General features: G+C 46.8%; 1 protein-coding gene across 1 annotated transcript in view; it reads right to left on the bottom strand.

The window, feature by feature from the left end:
- The window catches only part of KLHL2 (kelch like family member 2), a 459,367-nt gene that overhangs the window by 309,402 nt on the left and 123,808 nt on the right, over positions 1-26,157 (bottom strand). The window contains exon 4 of the mRNA XM_086962394.1: positions 4,214-4,335. Coding sequence (XP_086818520.1) covers positions 4,214-4,335 — 122 coding nt within the window. The remainder of the gene's footprint in view (positions 1-4,213; positions 4,336-26,157) is intronic.

Genomic DNA, 26,157 nt, shown 5'->3' with positions numbered 1-26,157 from the left:
AGGGACTAGTCACTTCCGACCCCCCCTTGTCCAGTAACCAGTCCAGTGGTGGAAGACGAGACCCGTGTGGTGGATTCTTTAGCCAAAGTGAACTCGGAGATTCACTTCAACGCTTACTTGTACATTGTGTGATCCTGGGCAAATCAAGTGATCTCCCTCTGCTGTCCTACAATTACATTACCTGCCACTTTTGGGGGCGGTTACAAACAGAGGAATCTCCAGTCTTCCTTAACGCGTCACAAAATGTATGTTTACAAAAGAACGTGACATGTGCGTTGACCTCGCCATCCCTGTATTCTGTTATCTTTAGTGCCCACAACGGCCCCCAGGCAGCTTATTATATATTAGAAATAAATGAAAAATAAAATAAAATGATTCCTTTCTTTTCATTGAAATGACCCATTTACAGCGCGTCACTGTGACCCGCTAGCACTCACAACTCACACGTGCATCAAGCCTGGGTCATGACTCATGTTGTCATAAACATACACACTCATACAGATTATAAAGTTACGCTACAAGCAAGAGGTATTGAAACAGCACACTGTAATACACACCGAAGTACCTACGTATGACACACAACTCCTCTCCCAAGCACAGGCACCAGCAACATAGAAGGGGCATTGCCCCGCCGGAGTCCCGAGCGCACAATGCCAGCAGGCAGCAGCACTTAATGCAGTCACAGGGCAGCAGGTCTGGTCGTGACAGACCCACCTCTTGTGTCCTGTGTAGGGGGAGGAGCGGCCGCCCCCTCCTACTGCATTTGAATGGAAATGCCCTGGGGAAGCCCTTTCCCCTCAGGCTGGAGAGGAGGGGCGGCCCACAGTGCAGAGGAGCAGGTGCTCTTCACAACCTTTTGCTAAGCTTCTTTCGGGTTCTCCGCCCCTCGCTCCATGGCAGGTGAGAACTGTGCCTACTCCTAAACCTCCGCACCCCGCTCTATCTATGTGGAGGGCCGCACTTCCAGTTCCATTTCGGCGCACATTAAGCTTTAACTATAACAAAATAATGTAGGATTGTATCACTTCCTCATGCATTTGGAAAAAAAGGATCACAAGGCAAAACGTTCACATGTTCGCGCACGCAGGCTCCTTATTAGTGTGGAGTGCGCACTGCCCCCGACCTCTTGAGGAAACTAAGATTTTCTACCTTTGAGAATCCAGGGGCAGTGCACTCATCCATGATAATTAGAAACACATGGCCCCATAAAGATAAGAAAATGTTTAAAGACAGCCGTGAAGCAGACCAGCCTGTCCAGATGGGCAGTCTGAAAAACGGAAAGGGCAGCGGCTACAAAACCCCATTTCCAATGGCAGGTCACCGTTTAGCATAAACCGTGCTGCTAGCCAATGGAAATGAGGGGCGGGGCTTCAACCCCCTTTCTTAAAACTTCTCTCTAACTATAAGTCTCTCCGAGCTCGCTAGGCGAGACCTAAAAATAGGCCAGACAAGAACTGGTAAAATACCGCTGATTAGAGCCTCTGTCTCTCTCACAGAATCAATACATGAAAAGCTCAGCATATTTCAGTATCAAGGCAAAGTACATACTTCCTTGCACATTGCTTATACACACCTTAGAAACACCTCAACTAAAATCCCTGAAAACAATCAAGGTCGATAGGAGGCAGGCACTTTTTAGTCGAGATACACCCGCTCCTATCTACCAACCACAAGAGAGCTAGAAAGATCTCTTTTACAACAAAACTCAAAGAAAATTCTGAATTAAAATAGGGAGGGGTGCACATGCCACCCATTGGTAACAACAAATGTGTATGACCATGAAAACTTCAGAAAAACGTCATACCTATCAATGATTCTGGATGCCTTCTGGATCAAGCAAAATGGCTTCCATGTTCTGGCCTTTATGTGCACTCTTCCCTTGAAACCAGGAAGTCAATTGAATATATTCAGTTTACAAAGCAATATTATGCAAAAATATAACATACATGTATTCATTTGAACAAGAAAAATAACACTGAAGTTGCAGCCTGATAGAATGTAGCCAACTGCAGTATTCCCAGTTGATTGAAACAAGAAAGGGTAGATCTGCTGGTCACTAGAACGCCAGTGGAACCACAGGAAACACAAGTGGGTAACTAAGTGCTTTCTGTAGAAAACCACCTGGAAATTTATTTAAGGTCCTGAATACACCAATGTTTTCTAAGATAGCTATCTTTGCCATGAAGACTATTTGAGTGGGTGTCGAGTAGAGGTGATACTCTTAGTATCTTGCACTCACAGTGCAAGCCAAGGGACCCCGGTACTCATTACAAAGAAACTATTTTAATCACTTGTTGCTCCACAACTTCAACACGCATAGTTCTACAGAACTTGACTTTATCTTGGTATTGGTTTACAAAGGAGCCTAAATGAAAAAACAGAACAACCCATAATGTTGGTTATTAAACACCATTTAATATATTGTTTTTATTATTTCGAGTATTTCTTGCATTTTGTTGGGAACAACTATTCATTCTTATTTTGGCTAGTCTGTGTAACTGTACTGTCTGTGGAAAGCAATTACACATTGACAGTACCTTGGAACTATGTACCATTCTACATTTCAAAGAATAACTTGACAAGACAAATAGAGCTTGTGTTCATTACCTTAGAGGGTTCAAATCACAACATATCTCTCAGTAATTCTGGCCTATTCCTGACATAGGGGAAACTTGCATCTCAATTTCTGATAATCGCTTAGAAAATGAGTCACCAAACACCATGATAAATATTGTGGGTAGAAGGGTAAAGTCACAGTATTGTATATGGAAGTGAGGAAAATTGCCACTATGATACAGGGCTTTTTGTTTTTTCTTTGTTCGCCCTAAGTTGGCAGAGTATGCTCAGACGTGAGTCCCTTGCTCACTTTGCCACTGGATTCAAGCAAGCCTGGGTGAAGACGGCTGGAATGACCAATGAGGTCTTGGATGAGTCTAAGGAGGGATACATGAAAAAAATGAGGTTGGGGTCATGCAATGAGGGATAGAGGAGAAAAGAGTCTAGAAAGGGTATTATTGGAGATCATAATAGCAGAATGAAGTTTGGGATGAGTCAGAGAGATGGGTTAGAGGATATATTGAGAAAAGTATATAGGGTAGTGCACTGGAGAAAGTCAAAACCTTTTTTGTTGTTTTATTTTGTTTACAGTAGGAGTAAAGTAATAAATATATAGATACAGAAGTAAGGTAACATATCAAGATTTAAGTTGTATTTAATAAACTGAGACATTTAAGTGTTGCTGTACTTTAAACTAATTTATTTGTGCGTTGTATTTTTTTTATTCTTTTCTTTCAGTAGTGTAGCAATTGTAGATAAATAGTTATGATAAAATGTACATATTGTGATTGATAAATAAATGGAGTAGCATAAGCATCTAATGAAATAACTTATATGAAAACTATGCAGTGACCTATATACAAGTTATGCATAGAATAATATAACCATAAGTAATATGTACATTACGCTTAATTAAAGAGTAAATATTTCAAAAAACATATGTATTATACCCATTTACACACTGGAGTACACATATTCAAAATAAATGTGAATATACATAGGGATATGCTGTACATTTATGTTTGAGTATGGTGGGTATATAGGGAATAGCCAACTCTTGAGTAGCCTTCTGAAGATAAGATAACATTAGGGGGTGCCAATCTTGACAGAAGATATGCCCTTAAATAAAAGTCTAATTTAAGATACATTAAATTGAGTGAGACCTTATATGTACAATGGTTGATACAGGGTTTAATTGAAGTAAATTAACTCAGCATGTTGCTATTCTCAAAAGAAAATTGGCAGCATTCATAACTCTACTGGAACGACCCACATAAAGTCAGGTTTATCCTTCGGCTCTAAATCAGTATTTAAATCCAATGCATTTCAATGGAAAGTTTAGACTGAACCAGTATTTCTTAGTCAAAGGACAAGAACAACACCTTCCTACGTAAAGTGCTATCCAATACTAGGCAGCTGAAAAATGTACTGGAAAAGGCAGGAATGTTCCAAATTGGCAATCACACAAAACACCCTCAGAAGTGGTGCCAATGTGTCCGGCAATATCATGGCCATTCATCTTACGAGGCAATATCGTTGATGCAATCTGCCACAAAACAAATGTGTTTTCACACCACATATCCAAAGCATTAGTGGAACCATGAACAAACGTCAGGAATGGACACTAAGTGGTATTAAGCGAACTTCTCCCTCTTACCTGAACATTTTCTTCAGTGACCTGGATCTCTGCTGTGTAAACATAGTCAATAAGTAACTTTAGCGTCCAGCCGTCAACTTCCTTAATTCGCACTCTTTTGGCTCGACTCTCACTCATCTCACCTGTAATATGAACATAGAGATTTATTTTAGAATATAGAGAATGGGCAAACAGACAGCATGAAAATTACTATTGGCCGGATTACGACTTTGGTGGTGTGGGAGCAGGTCCACCATGGTGCTGCCCCGCTCCCACACTGCCAAAGCCATGTGAGCACCACCCACCAGATGACGAGATTTCTCGTGTCTGGCAGGCGTTTCTTTGGTGGTTCCTCTGAAAATGGGCACTGCAGTGGAAGCGTCCAGTAAGTCCATGCCACACTGGAACTGGGGTTCCATGCACACAGGTGGGCACAATGTGTGAATCTAGCATGCACCAACATGCATGGACCGCCAAACTCATAATCAGGCCATTTGTGTTTTGATCGGGTTATTTTTGTGCTTTGTGCTATAACCTCAATAATTAAAAAAAGACTTAAAGATACTTTGAGAGTTATAAATAGGTACTAAGGCGAAGGGCTACTAGGGTTAAAGACTGCCACACAATCAGAAGTTGCAAGACAAAGATCACTACGTAGAAGTGGGTACTTCAGTCAAGGTTGAAAGAACCTTATTTTTTTCACTTGCATTACAGATGGAAATACAGAGCATACTAAGTTCACTTCATAGTGTATCAGTTGCATTTACTTCAGCCGCGGCCTGTGCAGGTAAGAGAGGTGGGGCCGAGTGGGGGAGGGAAAATTAATTATTTATTTAATTCCCCCTCATCCTTGTCTGACGAAATCCCTCGCCGCCCGGCCCCATCGCACCACTGCTCTTACCTGCACGGGCCGCGGCTGATCTACTTAACACCACTCCTCACAGACCTAAATGTCGTAGCAATTGTTATTGCCCATCATACACAATGATGCTGCCTAAATACTGTTGCGCTTCATAGATAGTTACTGCACGTTGCAGATACTACTACCTCAGAAGAATTTGCAATTTAAAAACATACTTTATCTTGGAGCTATAAGTAACATGTCACAGACATCACTGCATCGAACAGCCTGTATCATACACAGTAGGCAGGTAAGTTGTTTTTTTTGGAACAATTCTTTATTGGATTTTCAAAACAAAATACATTGTTCTATCCCTTGGACACCAAATAGGTACATACGGCACTACAATGCGAACCTTTGAAGAAGGTCTAATATAAGGAGTATGAATCACCAAAGTGAAAAGAAGAACAAAAGAACAGTAGAATACTCGGTTCTCAGTCACCTCTGTGGATATTAGCAATTCCCACAATTCCACACCATACAGATTTCAAATATCCTAAAAGGATTCACAACTTCCTCCCACCTCAAGGTCAGAATAATTTTTAAGGATGAAGAAAAGACTAAAACAATAAATGGGATGCAGCAATCAGCCAACTATCGTCTTTCAGGGTTATCCAGTTTAATCACCTGCCACCAATAGACAAAGACGGGTGTCCCCACATAGGATCCTGTATACCATCCTCCCCGTGTAATCGTGAGAGATTGGGGTGGTGTCCTCTCTCGTTCTATCTCTCTACGATTCTTGCAGCTGTATAAAGGGACGCTGTACCTGTTCAAACTGGGGCATTTGATCCTGGATTTTGTATACATGCCTTTCGTAGGTGGCTAAGCAGTAAATTTCAGTAATCCATTCCAGTTGTGTTAGCACTTGTGTGGAGTGCCATTGTCATAGAATACATATCTTGGCAATCATGAGAAAGGTCGCCGTCCACATCCGCCAACGGTGGGCAGATTAGTTTACACAAACATGATTGAGCTTCACAGACACGATTGGACCTCACAGACAGTACTGAACCTCTGACTTTAGAGCTTCTTGCAGACAAGACTTCACCTTATGTAAGCTACCCTGGCTAAATGATCCCACTTTAGAGTTGTGATGCAGCTTCATGACCAAAACTCCACTACACAAGCTGCACTTCTACAACTTTACTGGTACAACTAGATGCCCATATCAGGATGTCAATTGGAATGACCTAAACACTGTCACATGAACCATCACATTTTCAAATGTTGAAATGTCTGAATGACGAATACAACCACATATCATTCCACTAATGAAACTTAATTGGCTCCCACTTGTAGCCCTGATTAATTTCAAAACATGCTGCTTAATTTTCAGAGTATTCAAACTAGTTCAACTTCCATGACCAAAAGATAACCTCATTATTGGAGAGATTCCAGGATAAATCACAGCACACCCAGCTTAACTTTTAAAGTCCCTAAAGACAAGAAAAAAGCGGAAGCAGGTCTTGTGCTTCACATCAAGACTGACCTGTAGCTATTTACCTGTTTACCTAATTCCAGTCCATACCCCTGGACTGGACCAACCACTTTGACATCCCTATCTCCCTACTCAGCATCCTAGCAACAAACCAAGATCTATACAAAAGAAAAGACCATACCTTCAGATCCCTCACAGACGTCTCCATAGACAACATAATGTTTGACCTCATCTCTCCCCCTACTAAATGTACGTCAGAAGCCAACATCCGAAACAACTCCAAAGCTTTTTTTGGAAAGCTATGTGAAGATCCACACTACAATTACAAAACACAAGCCAAAGCCTTTGGCTCCCTGGCACTCTAAAGACCTTGCTAAAAATTAACAATCCATCCACAGACAGCAAAGAAAATGGAAAAAAACAGAAGTCCCAAGAACCTCTTGATTCTGAAGTCCATCTGTGCAACATGCTGGAAGCTCATCACATCTGCTAAAGCAAGTACTATTTCAGCACCATCAATGAAGCCACCAACGGAAAAAATGCTGTTGAAGATAATCAAAAACCACAGTTGATGGACAGAATGCAGAACAATGTCATACATTCACCCCAGTACAGAGAACTGGGCCTAAATTAGGGGTGGGCGGCCAGCTACGCTCCGTGCACGGAGTGTGCGTAGTGTCGCCTACTCCGCATTTTGCGGAGCGGGCGTAGCCAGGCGGCACTACGCACGCTCCGCAGACGGAGTGTAGCTGGCCGCCACCCGCCTCCCTCCCGCCCTCCCTAAATACTTTCAATGAAACGAGTAAAATAATTAAAACGCACTTACCTTGCCCGCCGCTGCCCGCCGCGTCCCCGGGGCTCGCTATCTGCATTCTTCCGTCTTGTTTACTAATGCGCATGCGCGGGCGGCCGCGCATGCGCATTTTCTCGTGAGAAATGCGCATGCGCGGCCGCCCGCGTATGCGCATTAGTAAACAAGACGGAAGACTGCAGATAGCGAGCCCCGGGGACGCGGCGGGCAGCGGCGGGCAAGGTAAGTGCGTTTTAATTATTTTACTCGTTTCATTGAAAGTATTTAGGGAGGGCGGGAGGGCGGGAGGGAGGCGGGTGGCGGGGCTGGCGGCCAGTCGTGTTTGCGTAGTGGGGCTACGCGGAGTGCGGAGGTGGGCGTAGTTTCTCGCCCACTTTGCGTAGCTCTGCGAAGCCCCACTACGCCCAGGGCTAGCCTAAATCCATCGTTATTTTGCACTCCACACCACCCCAGTTCAGACATGGCCATATGAAAATCAGTCTGACCCTGTGCCTCATGGGAACAGTCCAGCCCGAACTGCCAAGCCATGCCTTCCCTGGACCGGAAACAAGCTTCCGAGGACCGGTTTCTGGCATTCCAGCCGTCTTCAGCCCGGCTTGCTTGAATCCAGTGGTATGGAGAGCATGGGACTCACGTCTGAGCATACCTATCCCACTCGGGGTGACAAATGCAAAAACCACAGTTGATGGACAGAATGCAGAACAATGTCATACATTCACCCCAGTACAGAGTCTGGGCCTAAATCCATCGTTTTTTTGCACTCCACACCACTCCAGTTCAGACATGGCCATATGCAAATCAGTCTGACCCTGTGCCTCATGGGAACAGTCCAGCCCGAACTGCCAAGTCATGCCTTCCCTGGACCGGAAACAAGCTTCCGAGGACCGGTTTCTGGCAATCCAGCCGTCTTCAGCCCGGCTTGCTTCCGGGTTCGGAAGAGGAGGCAGGCGGAGTGAAAGCGTCTCGCGGCCTGGAGCTCCTGTGAGAGGTGGAGAGCCCCGGGGCCGCCAGAAGGAGGTTGCGCAAGTGTTGCACATGCCCGGTGCCTGCCGCCTGCGGAGAGCGGAGTCCCCCGAGATTGGCCCGGTAAGTTGAAAAGGGCTGGGGGGGGGGTCTAGGTTCACTCGTGTGTGTGTGTGTGCGACGGGGGGGGCTCGGTGCACTTGTGTGTGTGTGCCACGTGTGTGTATGCGTGGGGGGAGTGTGTGTCTCTGTATGTATGTGCGTGCGTGCATGGGCGCCCGTGTGTGTGTCTCTGTGTGTGCGCATGCGTGGGTCTTGGAGCTTTCCAGGAGAGGAGACAGGAGCTGGCCACAGCGAGAGCGTTCGCGTGTGCGTGGCCCGCTCAATTCCCTGCGCGTGGCCAGCTCCTGTCCCCTCTCCTGGGAAGCAGTGTCGGTCACAATAGGTCTCTGGCGAGACCGCGCTTTGCGCGGTTAACGCCAGAGACCTAAAAACCACAGTTGATGGACAGAATGCAGAACAATGTCATACATTCACCCCAGTACAGAGATCTGGGCAGACGGCTGGAATGCCAGAAACCGGTCCTCGGAAGTTTATTTCCGGTCCAGAGAAGGCATGGCTTGGCAGTTCAGGCTGGACTGTTCCCATGAGGCACAGGGTCAGACTGATTTGCATATGGCCATGTCTGAACTGGGGTGGTGTGGAGTGCAAAAAAACAATGGATTTAGGCCCAGATCTCTGTACTGGGGTGAATGTATGACATTGTTCTGCATTCTGTCCATCAACTGTGGTTGTTGAAGATAATCAAGCACTGCATCAACCCCTGCCTGACCCACCTATTCCTCAATCCACAGAAAAGTGCAATGGCATCAACCCTTTATTCATTGAAGAAAGGCAGAAAATCCTGCAGCACATCGACATTAACTAGCCTGCTTCATCTCTTACATCCAACTCCCTTCCCGTATGATCTTGCAATGGTCAGCCTTCAAAGCCCTATCTCTCCCAGCTCTCGCTTTCATACTCAACTCCCTCAAAGCCACTATTAATGAATATGATGTCTTATCATCGCCATTAGTCAAAGCTCTCTCTGAAGATGCTCTCTTACCCCTACTTACCATTGTCAATTATTCCCTCTCTCAAGGCATCTTTCCAGAGGATCTCTAGACAGGTCAGATCCTCCCACTCCTAAAGAAACCTACAGTAGACTCTGATGACCTTGCAGCTACTGGCCCATCAGTCACCTATCGTTCATCAGCAATATCATTGATAAAACAATCTATGTTCAACTCCATAATCACATCAGTCCTAACTATCTCCTGAACAACTACCTACCTAGCTTCAGATCAAGCTGCAGCACAGAAACTGCTACCTTACACATCAAAGACGATGCCCTCTCGACCGTAGATGAAGAGGACACCTGCTTCCTAATACCGATAGACATCTCAGCTGCCTCCACTCTACGTTACTCCACTCGACTCTAAACTACACTCTGACAGTCTAAGCCACTCCACTCTTGACACTCTATGCCACGCCACTCTTCAACACTCTACTCCACTCTGATATTCCACTCTCCTACACTACTCACTCTATGCCACTCCACTCTATGACAATCTACTCCTCTCTATGTCACTCTACTCTACAAAACTCTACGCAATACACTCAACGCCACTTCACTCTGCTCTACACTGCTCCACTCCACTCTATGCCACTCCACACTACAACAATCTGCCCCATTTTACGTCATTCAATTCTACTCCACTCTATGTCCTTTCGTTCTACAACACTCTACACTCCACAACACTCTACACCACTCCAATCTATGCCACTCCAAGACACTCTATTCAACTCTACTCTACTCTACTCTACACTACTCTACGCCACTCCACCACTCTCTACGCCACTCCATAACACTCCACTCCACTCTACTCCATTTTATGATACTCCACTCTTCTTTACTCTACTAACATTTAGCCATGCTGAACAGTAGTCACGCTGGTGTACATGGCTAAAGCATATTGGCAAAGGCAATAGCTCTTGCATAAGCCAGACCTGTTCTGTTATAGTGGTTCACTTCTGCGAGGAACAGCGTATTACATTATATGGCCTAAGCAGTGATGTCCTTCGCTATCTTCATGGTACCACTGTAAGCCTATGAAGAAGGAACTTTTAACACTTTAGAAGGATTTCTTTAAAAACAGAACTGGTAGGAAATGACTTTTTAAAATGTAAGATTTGTGATTTTATGCTTCCAAAAAACACCAAGGATCAGGGCTTGATCCATCACCGGTTTTTAGCGCACTGCACCATCTCAGCTCAGAACTTGGCTATATGCAAATTAGTCTGACCCTGGCCCAGTGCATCATGGGAACAGGGCAGACCAAACTACCAAGCCAATTCTTATACTGGGAAGGAAACAAGCTACCGGGGACCGGTTTCTGGCATTTCAGCCGTCTTCGGCCCGGCTTGCTTGAATCCTGATGGTGCAATGAGCTAGGGACTCACATCTGAGTATACCCTTCCACGCTTATGGTGGACAAAAATGATTAAGAAAAGGGGGTGGTGATGAACAGAGTGTCTGAATTAAGCAGACCACTCTTACCCAGTCCAAGGATCAGGGCTTGATCCATCACCGTTTTTTAGCTCACTGCACCATCCCAGCTCAGAACTTGGCTATATGCAAATTAGTCTGACCCTGGCCCAGTGCATCATGGGAACAGGGCAGACCAAACTACCAAGCCAATTCTTATACTGGGAAGGAAACAAGCTACCGGGGACCGGTTTCTGGCATTTCAGCCGTCTTCGGCCCGGCTTGCTTGAATCCTGATGGTGTAATGAGCTAGGGACTCACATCTGAGTATACCCTTCCACGCTTATAGTGGACAAAAATGATTCAGAAAAGGGGGTGGTGATGAACAGAGTGTCTGAATTAAGCACCACCCCCTTTTCTGAATCGATTTTGGCCACTATAGGTGTGGCAGGGTATACTCAGACATGAGTCCCTTTCTCACTGCACCATCAGGATTCAAGCAAGCCGGGCCGAAGACGGCTGAAATGCCAGAAACCGGTCCCCGGTAGCTTGTCTCCTTTTTGGTGAAGAATTGGCTTGGTAGTTTAGTCTGCCCTGTTCCCATGATGCACTGGGCCAGGGACAGACTGATTTGCATATAGCCAGGTTCTGAGCTGGGATGGTGCAGTGAGATAAATAACGGTGATGGATCAAGCCCTGATCTTTGGACTGGGTAAGAGTGGTCTGCTTTATTCAGACACTCTGTTCATCACCACCCCCTTTTCTGAATCGTTTTTGGCCACTATAGGTGTGGCAGGGTATACTCAGACATGAGTCCCTTTCTCACTGCACCATCAGGATTCAAGCAAGCCGGGCCGACGACGGCTGAAATGCCAGAAACCGGTCCCCGGTAGCTTGTCTCCTTTCTGGTGAAGAATTGGCTTGGTAGTTTAGTCTGCCCTGTTCCCAGGATGCACTGGGCCAGGGACAGACTGATTTGCATATAGCCAGGTTCTGAGCTGGGATGGTGCAGTGAGATAAATAACGGTGATGGATCAAGCCCTGATCTTTGGTCTGGGTAAGAGTGGTCTGCTTAATTCAGACACTCTGTTCATCACCACCCCCTTTTCTGAATCGTTTTTGGCCACTATAGGTGTGGCAGGGTATACTCAGACATGAGTCCCTTTCTCACTGCACCATCAGGATTCAAGCAAGCCGGGCCGACCACGGCTGAAATGCCAGAAACCGGTCCTCGGTAGCTTGTCTCCTTTCTGGTGAAGAATTGGCTTGGTAGTTTAGTCTGCCCTGTTCCCAGGATGCACTGGGCCAGGGACAGACTGATTTGCATATAGCCAGGTTCTGAGCTGGGATGGTGCAGTGAGATAAATAACGGTGATGGATCAAGCCCTGATCTTTGGACTGGGTAAGAGTGGTCTGCTTAATTCAGACACTCTGTTCATCACCACCCCCTTTTCTGAATCGTTTTTGGCCACTATAGGTGTGGCAGGGTATACTCAGACATGAGTCCCTTTCTCACTGCACCATCAGGATTCAAGCAAGCCGGGCCGACGACGGCTGAAATGCCAGAAACCGGTCCCCGGTAGCTTGTCTCCTTTCTGGTGAAGAATTGGCTTGGTAGTTTAGTCTGCCCTGTTCCCAGGATGCACTGGGCCAGGGACAGACTGATTTGCATATAGCCAGGTTCTGAGCTGGGATGGTGCAGTGAGATAAATAACGGTGATGGATCAAGCCCTGATCTTTGGACTGGGTAAGAGTGGTCTGCTTAATTCAGACACTCTGTTCATCACCACCCCCTTTTCTGAATCGTCCAAAAAACACGTCACCAAAACTCCATAGAAAAATAGTGTCACAAAATTGCCTTTTAAGTTAAGGTTTTGAGATATTCTCCTAAAATACCTACTAAAACGTGCTAGTTTTAAAAGACAGATATCTATGAATCAATGACGCAATGAGGAAGTGTGGTTTATCTGCTAAAGTAAAAAAAATGAAACCTGTTGGATACAGGTGAAACCTGACATATGGAGTGCAAGAAAGCTCAAACCTGTGACTTGAGGAACCACATAGAAACAGTGTGTGCACCGAAATTCAGTTCATATTTCATACTGCCCTGCAATCCATAAAACATGTTATTTTTATAGACGAGACTTCTCTCTCCAGATCCCTGAAATAATAAAAAATGAGACAGATGTTTTAAATAGGAGCTGGAATAGAAGTAAATCACATAATAAGAGTTTATTGTATTCGTTTCAGACCAGGAGCCAGTCCAAAGGAGCCCAACAGTAGGTTCTTCGGCTCACTGCCAGTAAAGTTGTGTTATTTCACGGTGTGCTGCTGGAGCCCACGGGTTGGGGGAACGTGCCATCAAACAACTTGGACAAAAGTCTGACAGACATTCAGAGCAAAGTCAAATAAAGCACGAGCTCTGATTCCTATTGAGACTCATCCCAAAATAGAAACACCACGTTCTCTGACGCAGATATCGCGTGCACGTAATCATTCCCATATGTTTGCTCTTCCTTTCGACTTTGTGATAGCAGCTGATGGTTCTGGAAGGCGAGGTGTTTTTTTTTTTAATTCTGAAAGTATGATTTCCGTTCAGTTTTCTGTTTTTTTTTTCCTTTCCTATGTACCTTGTACGTTTACCGTAGTCCAGTGCCCCAGGTCACGTTAAACACTCATGTTTCAACGCGGGCCAATATCTTGAGAAAAGCATTCGGCTGAAGCAGCATGCGTGGTTAAGTACAGCGTGGAAACGGCCTCGTTGTAGTGGCTGTTTCCCGCAGCAGAATTGCCTCGGTTAGCTCACTGAGTGCACCGGCGGCTGCAAGTATGGGAGTGAAGCCTCGTGGGGGTAGTTCGCCTCATCCCGCCACTGCTGATTAAAAGGCAGCTAGCCCGCGTCCTACCGGAACTCGAAGGGGTCACCTTTATTGATTATCACTCTATTCGAGTTATAGTAAAACCATGTATTTCCTCTAAACTGATGTCATATCTCCCTGGCACACAGTGAAATGTGAAACCCCAGTTGAACCCAAGGTACATACATACAAGGACAAATGTATGCACGTAATTCCAATTCACGGGGCAGGGAACGGCACAACCGTACCTATGGAAATTGTGGCTTTGGCAGAACAATATAATTCATATTCAAGTGGTAATTTGTATCCACGTTTCTAAAAGGCATATGTTCTGTAGAATTTGGAATACACTGACTCACGTTGGCCTTAGAAGATTTCCTTATCCATGATCTAACGTGTATCAGCCGCCTGCACCCAAAACACCTGCATGTGTATTTATTCAACATTCCACGACTAACGTACAAAGGTAGCGCAGTAACCAACTTACGAAATATTCCTATGCCATATCACAATTTATTATTATTCTGTAGGAGTCGCGTGCCTTACAACTTCTATATACTTTTCTGTACACATCCAAGTCATGTACACGGGATATAAAAACACCAACTCCACTGTACACTAGGACAAGAGGAAGAAGAAAATAGGTAAATGGTGAAACCCTCAAAAGTAGTTGAAATCAAGGCAGGAACCAGGATACTTAACTTCCTTTATTTCCAAACACGTTCATGTTTATCGAGAGTCACATTGTGCAGAACTTCTTCAAAAGCCACAGTCCCACTCTGGTGCGTTGCCAATGTCCCAATACTATTTTAATATTAGCTACTGTCATTGCCCTCTCTCAATCATATCTCAAGTTCATGTACACTCACATCATATCTCAGGCAAACAAGCATCTCGCTACTAGGGATAGTGAAACAGATCATAGACTGAATACTTTATAACACTCTACTTAAGAAGCTTCTGAAGAATACTTATCCAAAGCATATGAGAAATTGGCTTGGAGGTTGTAAATCCGCATTTTGCAGTCTCAGGCTTTACAACTTCACAACCAGAAGTCACAATGACCAAAAGCACAGAGAATGGAGCAAGAAAAGATGGTGCACATCCATTCCAATTACAATACAAAGTATCAACGATTTGCAGCCGTAATTGCGGTCACAAGACATACATTGAGTATTGACGCTCAAAGGGGGTGGTATCCATTTACAAAGTGGAAGCCATCCCGGAGGGTCGTCTTCCACTTTGTACATGTGGGCTTTTGGCACTAAGGAGGAGACAGTCTAAGAGCCGGCAAAATTCCCTCCAATTGCAGCTCCATTCGCTCGATGTAAAAGAGCCAGCATTAAAAAAAAATCTGCATTTTTCAAATGCAAATGCATGAATTGAGGTCTGTTGTCTCTTATAGACCTTCATTCCTGCGTTCACAGTCAGTCAGTAGTATTCGCACACAGAATCTGACAGCCACAGCTTTGCGACCTGAACTTGGTAGGTGGGGTCCATTGTTCCTTCTTCTCAGCTATACGCCAAGGTATGTCAATATAGGAATCTGAAGTAAAGTGAATAATAGAACTCCCAAAAATAAATGTCATTGTTTCAATAGCAAAGTCTACTTGGAAGAATGATGCCCAAAGAACAATCTTCCCTAACATGTGAGTGGGAGCAATTGTGAAAGAGCAAGCCATGAGATTATATAACAAGCACTGGCGTTGCTAATAGGTTTTGCATTTGGAAAGTTGGAGCTATTGGTTTTGTAAATGACAGTTTCTCCCTCAACTTTGTTGTCACTTAATTCTCAACAACCCCGCGTCATCATTTTACAAAAGATTTCGGGAAGGATGTGGTAGGTTCTAGGGCTGTGCGAGCCAAGTCTTTTGAAAATACGGAATTGACTAAAAAGCAAAGACAAAGCATAACATTGTTACAGAAAGCAATGTGTCAGGAAGTGGCATACGTATCACAAGTGAAAATCCTCTATTTTGTTGCTCAAGTCTGGGTACAATCTTCACAAGTTAAAACATTAGTTTGTATGTGCACACAACACAAGCATAGTCTAGTTAAAAGAACACTATATATTTGAAAAAACATCCTAATGTCGAATAAAACCAATACATGACTGTAGATTTAAATGCACATTAAGGAGAGCAGACATCGCATTGGGAAGCCCAGCTGATTTCCTTCAGACATGGAACTAATTTGGAACGGGCAGCATTTGCTACGAGTGGTTTTAGTTAGTCTTTTGGCCGGAGGGAAGCCGGATGGGGGCAGGAGAGCCTGGTGGGGGGGCGGGAATGCGAGCGAGGGGAGGAGAAGTGTGGCAGGCGGATTAGGGAGATGTGCGGAGGAAAGCCGGATGGGGGCGGGAGAGCCTGGTGGTGGGGGGGCGGGAATGCGAGTGAGGGGAGGAGAAGTGTGGCAGGCGGATTAGGGAGATGCGCGTGCTTGTGTGGTCACGTGACTCACATGCACTGTGAAAAAACCGCAGTGGTTTGACGAGTCGATGGAGCACTTGAATTCTCACCTATTACATTCGCAAGCGAATGATAATAGGCGAAACCTAAAAAGTCCATTTGGTAGTTTCACTGAATCAGGGCCACATGGTTTTAGTGAGAAGAAGGGAGTTAGGTTTGAAGGATGGGCATTTCTATAAAGGAGACACCAGGCCTCATTACAAGTGTGCCCGTACATCAGGACGGGGTCGCTGCCTGAGCGAGTCATGTTTTTTGCACATGTGCATTTCACCTGCTATCAGTCCCGGTGAACACTAATTCACGCCTGCAATCCCCCAATTATATCTTTCTAATACGAAACACAACTTGACAGTGAAATGCAAATTCTATTGTGAAAATTGTCCATCATTTTGTTTTGCTGTCCAGGGGTCTGTAGTGTAGTGGACCATCAGTTTCTTTTAACCATTAAATGATTATTCACATGGCATCCACGTCATATAGACTTTGCCATAAATGTAATGGGCTCATCTTCATGCCTTAGGATTGAAGTACCGCTCATATTATGCAGAGGGAGTGCCTGGATACAGCATTTCTCAGAATGTATGGGGTTACTATATATTGCACGAGGAACCCTGGTTAAACATGAAGAGCAACGGGGCGTGGCCAGCTGCATGGCTGAGTGAGACGTGCCTAGGCGCAGCTCCCGGCAAGACTGTGTGTGATCCGACGTAATAACTACCTGGCAGCTAAGAAACTTACAGAAATCGATTGGGGAGGCGGCGGAGGACGTGCGGCACCCGGGGGGAACACCGGACCCGTCCTACATCCGAGCGGAGGCGAGATAACGGGCGGCATGCCCCTGGAGACGGCGGCCCTGGCTACGTAAAATGGCGGTGCCCGGAGACACTGAGGCCCGTGCCTGCGGTGCAGGTTAGGCGGTGGAGCGGAAAACCCAGGGCCTCGCCTCGCCTCGCTGCTGGGGACTCCCCCCCCCCCGACTCCCTAGAAGCCCCGGGAGCGGAGACGGGCTGGGGCCTGTGAAGCCGGGGCCTGGATTTGCTGCTCCCTGCCCGGATTGTGAGGCCTGCGCAGGGTGGCCCCCCCTGGGCCCGACGCAACTCTGTGGAGACCGAGGAAGGATCGGAACTCCTGCGGTGATCTCCGAGGCCAGAGCGTGGTGGGCGTCCTGCCTCCCCCCTCCCGCCCCCGCTAATGACGGCGCCGCGGGCCTGCGGAGCACCGGCCTGCACACGGAGGTGACGGGAGGATCTGAGGCCCTGCACTGTGAACTTGGGCTCCCTGCTTGCCCCCCCCTCCTCACCTCCAGTATGCGCTGGGGCCCCCCGGAGAGCTCACATCGCGACGGAGTCCCGAGTACAGCGTGAGCAGGGCCTGGCCCACCAGGCTGGATCTGGTTGCCCCACTGCGGAGGGCCCACTGCATCAGAAATAGTGTTGGAGAGGCCCGCGGGGCGGTGGGGACGTGAGGCTCGTACCAAACCCTGTGCTGATACCACATTGGGAACGCTGAGACCACTGCCCCCTCCCCACGCCAGCTCCAGGACACCAACAGCGGGGGGACCTTTGGGAGACAGCATGGGCAAGAGAGACCCGGCGCCAAGGCCTGCCAGGCAGGAATCCATTGAGAACTATACTACTACGCAAGCACAGAGAGACGCAAATGTGGGGGCCCGGGACGCACAAACGGACACCGCTATGCTCCTAGAAGCGATACAGGCCTCGAGAACTGACATACAGAACTCTAGAGCAGCCCTGGAGACCAAGATAGGGGAGGTGGGTTCGGAGGGCCTCTTGCTGCGCCAAGACTTCAGAAACTTATCTGACAGAGTGGGCACAGCGGAGACCAGAATTTCGGAAACAGAAGACTCCATTACCTCCCTAAAAAAAGATATGGCGGAATTACAGGCCTCGCATAGACAGCTGCTGTGGCGGGTGGACGATGCGGAGAACAAAGCACGCAGAAACAACCTGCGCTTTGTGGGCCTGAGGGAAGGAATTGAGAAGACCGACACTGCGGCATTCCTACACTCATGGCTTACGTCTATGTTCCCGCAGGCTCGCTTCTCTAACTGTTTTGTGATCGAGAGAGCACATAGAGCACTCCTAGCCAGACCACCAGAGGGAGCGAGACCACGCCCGATCATCGCAAGATTCCTCAATTATGCGGACAGGGACCTCATCCTTAGAGAAGCTCGGAAAATGGGAGAAATCAAGTTTGAAAACACTGTCATCATGATCTTTCCTGACTATAGCAAAGATGTGCAAAAGCAAAGGCGCTCCTACGACACTGTCAAGGCTAAACTGCGAGAACTGAACATATCCTATATGCTACTCTTCCCTGCGAAACTGAAGGTCCTGTTTAAGGGCAAGTCACACTTCTTCAATCGCCCAGAGGAGGCCTGGCACTGGCTGGAGGAGAGACCGTTGCTACGAGAGGCGGAGGAGGAGGGACGAAGAATCCGTGATGAGCAGGCGGCGGCCAACTTCAGGATAAGCCCGACCGGGTCACAGAGAACAAGACACCATCGGACAGGCAGACAATCGCAACGGACGCCATACCCACCCCAACAAGTAGCGCCTGGAGGGAACCGGGGGGGTGGCGTCGCTGCCAACACTGGGGATCCCACTCAGGGGTCCAGATTTAGGTGCCTGCTCCCAACGTCAGGAAATGTGACGGACCACGAGGATGATATGAATATCTCGGACGTGGAGGAACAGACGGAGCAATCCATACACCCACTAGCCGTTGCCATCCGAGATCTGGAGCAAGGAGAGTCGGGCAACGCGGAGGCTACTGAACCTGATACGCAGGACTCCCATTCCTGAGAAGCTGAGGGACTGAGATCCAACATAGCAGTTCTTTGCTTTGGGACACGCAAGTAACACTTTTTGTCCTTTGGGGTGGGCATATACCACTCCAGAACTTGAGATTGGACAGCTAGACATTTCTTAGCTGGGGTTATTTGAGGGGTGGGCGACAGACCTTGCTGCCTGGTAGTCCGTGCCGTCGATGGTTGTACGGGCGGGATGGCCGGGGGGTACAGGTGGGGTGGGGGCGGGGGGAGCAGGGGTTGTTCATTTAGTTTGGTTGTTTGAGGGGGGAGGGGGGAGAAGTACGTGGTTGGGTGCACACAGTCATGAAGGTTGACGCATTCTGTGGTTCTTTGGTACGGGCGACCGCCCGCCTTGTTTGACACCACCGCCTGGATTACAAATAAATTGTCGCTATACTTATGGCCTCTGAAAAACTACACGTCCTGACGTGGAACGTGAATGGTCTGGGTAACAAGATTAAGCGTGGACTGGTGAACAACTATCTCAAGAGAGTAGGCCCGGACATCATTTTTCTGCAAGAGACACTTTTGAGGGGCACTGCCTGTGCATTCATAGCAAGGGGTCGATATAAGGTGCTGGGACATGCGGGATACACAACTGACTCTAGGGGAGTAGCGATTATTGTTAAGAATACCTTCCCCTTCCGTGTCACACGTACGTGGGGGGACCCGATGGGAACATGTATAGGCGTACAGGGGTCCTGGCGTAGGCGCACCTACACTCTTGTTTCAGTATATGCTCCACCCAAATTGCAAGCAAATGCGCTAAAGATGCTTGCGACCATACTCTTAGACACCTCAGATACCATACAGATAGTGGGGGGTGATTTCAATGATGTGATGGACAGGGGTCTTGATAGATCAGGAGCGACTAGCAATCGAGGAACTCGGACTCCCCTAGCTCAAATGATGTTGGAGATAGGCCTGACCGATGTCTGGAGACTGCTGCACCCGAACACTGTGGCCTACTCATTTTACTCGGCCGCACACAAGGTGTTTTCCAGGCTGGATTATGTCTTTATGCCTAGACAGGAAATAACTATGGAGGGCACGGCGGAATATTTGGCTAGAGGTCTCTCAGACCACTCGCCGCTACTAGTATCGATGGGCCGGACTGGACACAGGGAGGAGGCCATGTGGCGCCTTGCCGCCTGAGACTTGACGAACAAGACAATACTTAAAGGCATTAGAGCGGATGCACAGGTGTACCTGGCTGAAAATGATGGGTCGGTGGACTCGGCAGTGACCTTGTGGGAGGCGCTGAAGCCGGTGATGAGAGACAGAATAAATGGCAGATTAAGGGAGGAGAGGAGGAGACTACAGGAGGAGGTGGGGACTGTGGAACAGAATATAGTGGAGCTGGAAAGGGAACACTTGCTTACTAAATGCACGACAACCTTGCGTAAACTGCTGGATAACCAGAGACGATATCCAGAATTAGTGTCGGAAGAGGAGAAAACGCAAAACCTGGCCACACTCCACCGCCTCTATGACGTGGGAGATAAGTCGGGTAAACTTCTGGCCTGGCTTAGTCGTAAGGAAAGGACGGCGCGATGGGTAGAGGAAATGATTGATGAGAAAGGGAAGACTGTGTGCTCAGACCCCCACATTGTGGATGCGTTCGCGGCTTATTACGAACGCTTTTACGAAGCCAGACAACTGGGCACGTTCGAGGACTCACTCCTCAATATGTCACAGGTCGATCTCCCTGTGGTGGATGCTGAGGTCCTACCGGCGTTGGAGGCCGACATTTCCCTAGAAGAGGTCAAAGCTGCCATTGCCGGACTAAAACCGGGCAAAGTGCCGGGACCAAACGGTTTCCCCCGGAATTCTTTAAGTGCACGGCCGACATATTAGCTCCACACCTGAAAAATCTATTTCTTGCAGCATATGAGGAAGGGAGTCTGCCCACTGACCTCACCATGGCGACCATAGTCCCTATCTACAAAGAGGGCAAGCCACGGGGAGACTGCGCCTCCTACCGTCCCATCTCCTTGCTGATTACGGAAGTGAAACTCCTTGCCACGGTCCTGGCGCGACGCCTGAGACCAGTACTACCCGATCTCATACATTTAGACCAAACCGGCTTCCTACCAGACAGGGCCACGAAATTCAACCTCCGTCGCACGCATAACTGGCTGCAGGAGGTGAGAGACAGGGAACCGCCGCATTGGTTCCTTTCATTGGATGCCGAAAAGGCCTTTGACTCCGTGCACTGGCCGTTCCTGGAGGCTGCCTTACAAAAATTTGGTTTCGGCCCCAAATTTCGCTCATGGGTACATCTGCTCTATACCAACCCTCGGGCTAAGGTGAGGGTAAACGGAAGGCTCTCTTGCGAAATTTTGATCCAAAGAGGTACCCGACAGGGGTGTCCTCTATCGCCGCTTCTCTTCACATTGACAATTGAGATACTGGCGGCCAAGATTAGGCAAAACCAGCAGATCTCAGGTTTTCAAGGTACGGACGCAGACGAGACGCAGGAGAAACTGTCCCTATACGCGGACGATGTACTCCTCTACATCACTAACCCGCAGACCACAGTACCTGAATTGTTCCGGGAGTTGGACTGCTATGGCAGCTACTCCGGATACGCTATAAACTGGCACAAGTCCGTCCTTTTTGATCCCAAAGGAGACTCGAGTGTGGGAGCTCTTCCGGACAGGTTGGTGGTGTCCACGGAGGGCTTCCAATATCTGGGTATATTCATTACGCTGGACAGGCAACTGTCGCGCCAAAGAAATGTTGAAAGAATACTCGTGCACTCCGTCTCTGATATGGACCACTGGCGCCAGCTCCCTTTGAAACTCCTGGATAGAGCTGCAATGTATAAAATGATAATACTACCCAAATATTTATATGCCCTACAAAATTAATATTATCTGATCCCGGACGGCCTCCTCGCACGCAGACCTCCAATCTTTTATATGGCTAGGTAAGCAGCCGAGGATAGCACTGACCACCCTCCAGCGCCATCAATATAGTGGTGGAATCTCGCTCCCGAACCTTGAGGCTTATTATTGGGCGGAGCACTTGACCCCCATTAATGACTGGCTCCACGCCCCGGCGGACCACCCTACATATGCGCTGGAACGTTCTAAACTGTCCCCACATAGTTTTCTCTCGTACTTATACGGTAGATCGACAAAGAAATCCTTGCTCCCGGCCACGTGCATCACACTCCGGGCCTGGAGAGTGGCCAGGATACACACGGGATGGGATAAGAAACCCACCCGACAGACTCCACTCAGGCACTGCACATGGCTTCCCGAGCTGCATAAACTCACAGGCTTTAAGCAGTGGGATGATATCGGAATTTCCACAGTGGGAGATGTCATCGCCAGAGGAGAACTAAAATCCTTTGCGACCCTGAGGACAGAATATGGGCTCCATCGTTCGCAGTTTTTTAAATACATTCAATTACGACATGCGTGGAGGGCGCAGGCTTTGACTCTAGAGGGTCTCCCAGAATATGCGCCGCTGGAAGGCAGGCTACTTCAGGAGCAGATTCCAAGCAAGGCCGTATCACTCACATATAAAACACTCACAAACAACATGCTGGGGGATCTGGCGAAGCTTAGGGGCACTTGGGAGCAAGAAATAGGAACACTTGAAGATATCGACTGGGACCTAATACTAATGCACCCGAGGGAGGTGGCTATTAAAACCCGGCTCCGTCTTATCCAGTACAACGTGCTCCACAGGACATACTTTGATAGGGTGAGATTATTTAGAATGGGGAAAACATCAGATGATAGGTGCCTACCATGCCAGCATGAGGGAGGGGATTTCTTCCATATATTATGGGCGTGTGATAAAATACGATCCTACTGGACACTCATCTTTACTGAATTGAGAGCAGTTCTGTCTGTACCGCTTACACAGGAGCCCAAACTGGCCATCTTGGGAATGACTAATGATTTTGCCATCCCCCGCCCCTTACTGGTGTTCCTGACACTGGCCCTGGTGGTAGCGAAACGAGACATTGCAAAATACTGGGGGGCTGTAACCATCCCCACGGTGGAAGAGTGGAGAAGAGGGTTGGACCTTTACATGGCGGCAGAGCGAGTGACGTATAAATCAAGAGGCTGCCCGAAAAAGTTTAAAAGGGTCTGGTCGAAGTGGAGACAGTATCATGGGTTGGATGGTGGGTTGGGGGTGGGAGGCTCGTGACTGAGCCCCAGGTTAGGAGGAAGGGCGGGCTGGTGGCGGAGATACACGTACGGAGTGAAACTCGATGCGACAGTCACGCCACGCTTAATGCAATGTCCCTGTACCATTTGTTTACCAGGGCGGGAGGGAGGGATGGGGGTTGCGGGAAATATATAATGCCACTGCCATGACTGTACAGTTAAGTTTTGAACAAGGGGATGTTATGCTGATTTTTCATTCACAGAAATGCTTGTTGTGGGGGGGGAGAGAGAGGGGGTTAAAAAACTGAAAAAGCAGATGCTTAGATGACTAACGTGGATACCCCCTATGCTACGGTGAGGATACACCGGGAACGATTCAAAGATACTGTCAGATTGACTTTTGGGCTATGCACCGGAGAGACACTTGGGCTTCCATGATCTGAAATCTACTATGTAACACTGTCTTACTTAAATAACGATGCCAATGTTGTTCTTATGTCTGAGTATCTGCAATAAAAATTACCTTAAAACAAACAAAAAAATACATGAAGAGCAACATTGTTCACACAGAAAATATTGAACATTTGCATTCCCAAAATATTTGTGGATATCTAGGACTCGTGCAAGCCATCTAATCAGTGGATATAATCCAAAGCCTGATACAGTTTTCTTTAGAGGAGAAAAGGGGGGTTACATATTCTGAAGTGAACAGATATGTACTGCTATATGCGGATTACAATAAACAACAAATCATAGATTTAATATTGAGAGAATAGTGGTGGTAAATTTATTGCAATGAAGAGTTCATTGTGGTAGTGTTGTGTAAACATTGTGAGGTTATTGTGTAAAAACACATTTTTAAGAACTGGGTCCAACAGTAGTTGTCTATTCAAAAGCTTACAACACATAATACTTAAAGACTACACTTTTGTATATTTCTTTAACATAGAACACTCTGTAAGAACATAATGCTGATGTTTTGATCCTCTATGATACGTTTTCGGGAACTTCCTCAGGATATTTCCAGTTGTATATGTTCTCCATTCTCGTTTACAGAGAATTAGACATTGATTTATCATTTATCAATGAATTATCAAAGCCGTCTGTAGTCTGACGAAAGGACCACCCTCCTAGCCTGACACCTCTGAAACCCTAAGAAAATGAAAGGGGAGATTTAACTATTAAACATAAGGGTTTATTATTACTGAATTCCACTGCAGTTGTTTGGCCTGCAGGTAAATGCACAAGTCAGACCCTGTCAGAGATGGACAAATGTTCAAAGTCTTCTATCTGATTAGGCTTTTCTTCAGACTAGTTTCCCCCAAGTATACAACCATGGCTTTGTACTGTCACACACACACACACACACACACACACACCCTCACACGCACATTGTATGTATCTCAACAAGACAACCACCAACGACAGACCTGATACCACTCAAAGGCACTGCAACTCATCCCACATTTTATTTCCTACCCCGTCCACTCCTTCCTACTTTGCTCCCTGCGACCCATGGCTCTTCAGCACCTGCCCTGCGCTGTCCGCTTTTAATTTCCTCTACAGTAGACCAAAAACCTAAGGTTGACTACACACAACGCACTGCCTTTCTGCCAATAGTTTCAATCTTAGATAGCTTCTAGTCTCCATTACAATTGAGATTCCTTACTCTTCTAGTTTCTGGCCTGCTGTCCCAGCGAATATCTGTTCATCATAGAGCACCTGCCTCTTTCGTTCTCCTTTACTTTCTTTCCTCTCTCCATTATTCCTGGCTAATGTCTCTGTTGTGATTCCATGAAGATTTGAAGCCACGCCCAGTGTTCATAACGATCCTAGGAACTTCTCAGTTCACTCGCATGCCATTTGGCCGCAAGCGTTTTTCTGAAGTTTTTAAAGGGCTAGAAAATATTCTGTATTTCTAGACAACATTCGTTTTTGGCAAGACCGTTGAGGGAACACAACACGGTCTGAAACAAGCTTTACAAAGAGTTGCTGAAGAGGGTCACTATGCGCAAAGACAAATGTTATTTCATGACAGAACAAGTGGGATATTTGGGGTATAGGTTGTCAGCTGATGGAGTTAATCCAAAAAGGAAATTATTGAAAGCGATTGAACTTGCTCTGAGACCCCTGGACAAGGAACAGTTGAGGTCCATTATGGGCCTCATAGAATATTATGCAAAGTTTGCACAGAGGTTTGCAGATAAAACTGAAGCTTTGAGATTGTTATTGAGGAAAATTCAAAGTTTAACGTGGGTACAGGAAAAGGAATAATGTTTTAATTTGACAAAGAAAGATGCTTGAATCAGATTTCCTGGTGCCTTTTGATATGGGCTTAGGTCAATCATAATGGTGGATGCGAGTGCAAAAAGTGTGGTTGCCATTCTCTCACAAAAACATAGAAGTGGTGAGAAGGCGGTTGCTTTTGCATTGAGGACTTTAATGCGGAAAGAAAAAACTACTGTGTTAGTGAGCGAGAGGCTTTGGCCGCAGCATGGGTATAGAGTATTACAGGACGTACATTTGGGGTACATAATTCTTGTTAAGATATGATCATACGCCCCTCAAAGTTCTTTCGGTTGGTGCTGGCAAGGGCACAGCAAAGTTGCAGAGATTGGCTGCTAGACTTCAGGAATATCCTTACGTCCTGGAACATATATATGTCTGGAGGAATACACAAGCCGACTGTGTCCAGATTGTCCATTGACTGGAAACTGATGGATAGATCAAATGGGTTGGAAGGTAATATTGAGGATGGCATAGCCTCTGTGCAGGATACTGTGTTGGAAGGAGCTGGTGCTATTACGATGGCTGAGTGGTGCCAAGAAATTAATTCCGTTGGTACCCTTAAGGAAGTTATGCGCATGGTGTTTGCTGGAAAGAGGAGAGAGAGTTGTGTGGCGATATCAGATCATTGCAAATAACAATGCCTTTTATTTTTTTTAAGCTTTTAAAACATAAATTGTCATTTACAATACCAATAGCTTAAACTTGTGTAAATGCGAGACCTATTACATTGGAAATGCTTGTTTT

This window comes from Lissotriton vulgaris, chromosome 3_1 (assembly GCF_964263255.1).
Source record: "Lissotriton vulgaris chromosome 3_1, aLisVul1.2, whole genome shotgun sequence".
Taxonomy (NCBI): domain Eukaryota; kingdom Metazoa; phylum Chordata; class Amphibia; order Caudata; family Salamandridae; genus Lissotriton; species Lissotriton vulgaris.
The sequence above is the reverse complement of the archived record's forward strand: the minus strand, read 5'-3'. Positions and strand labels throughout refer to the sequence as shown.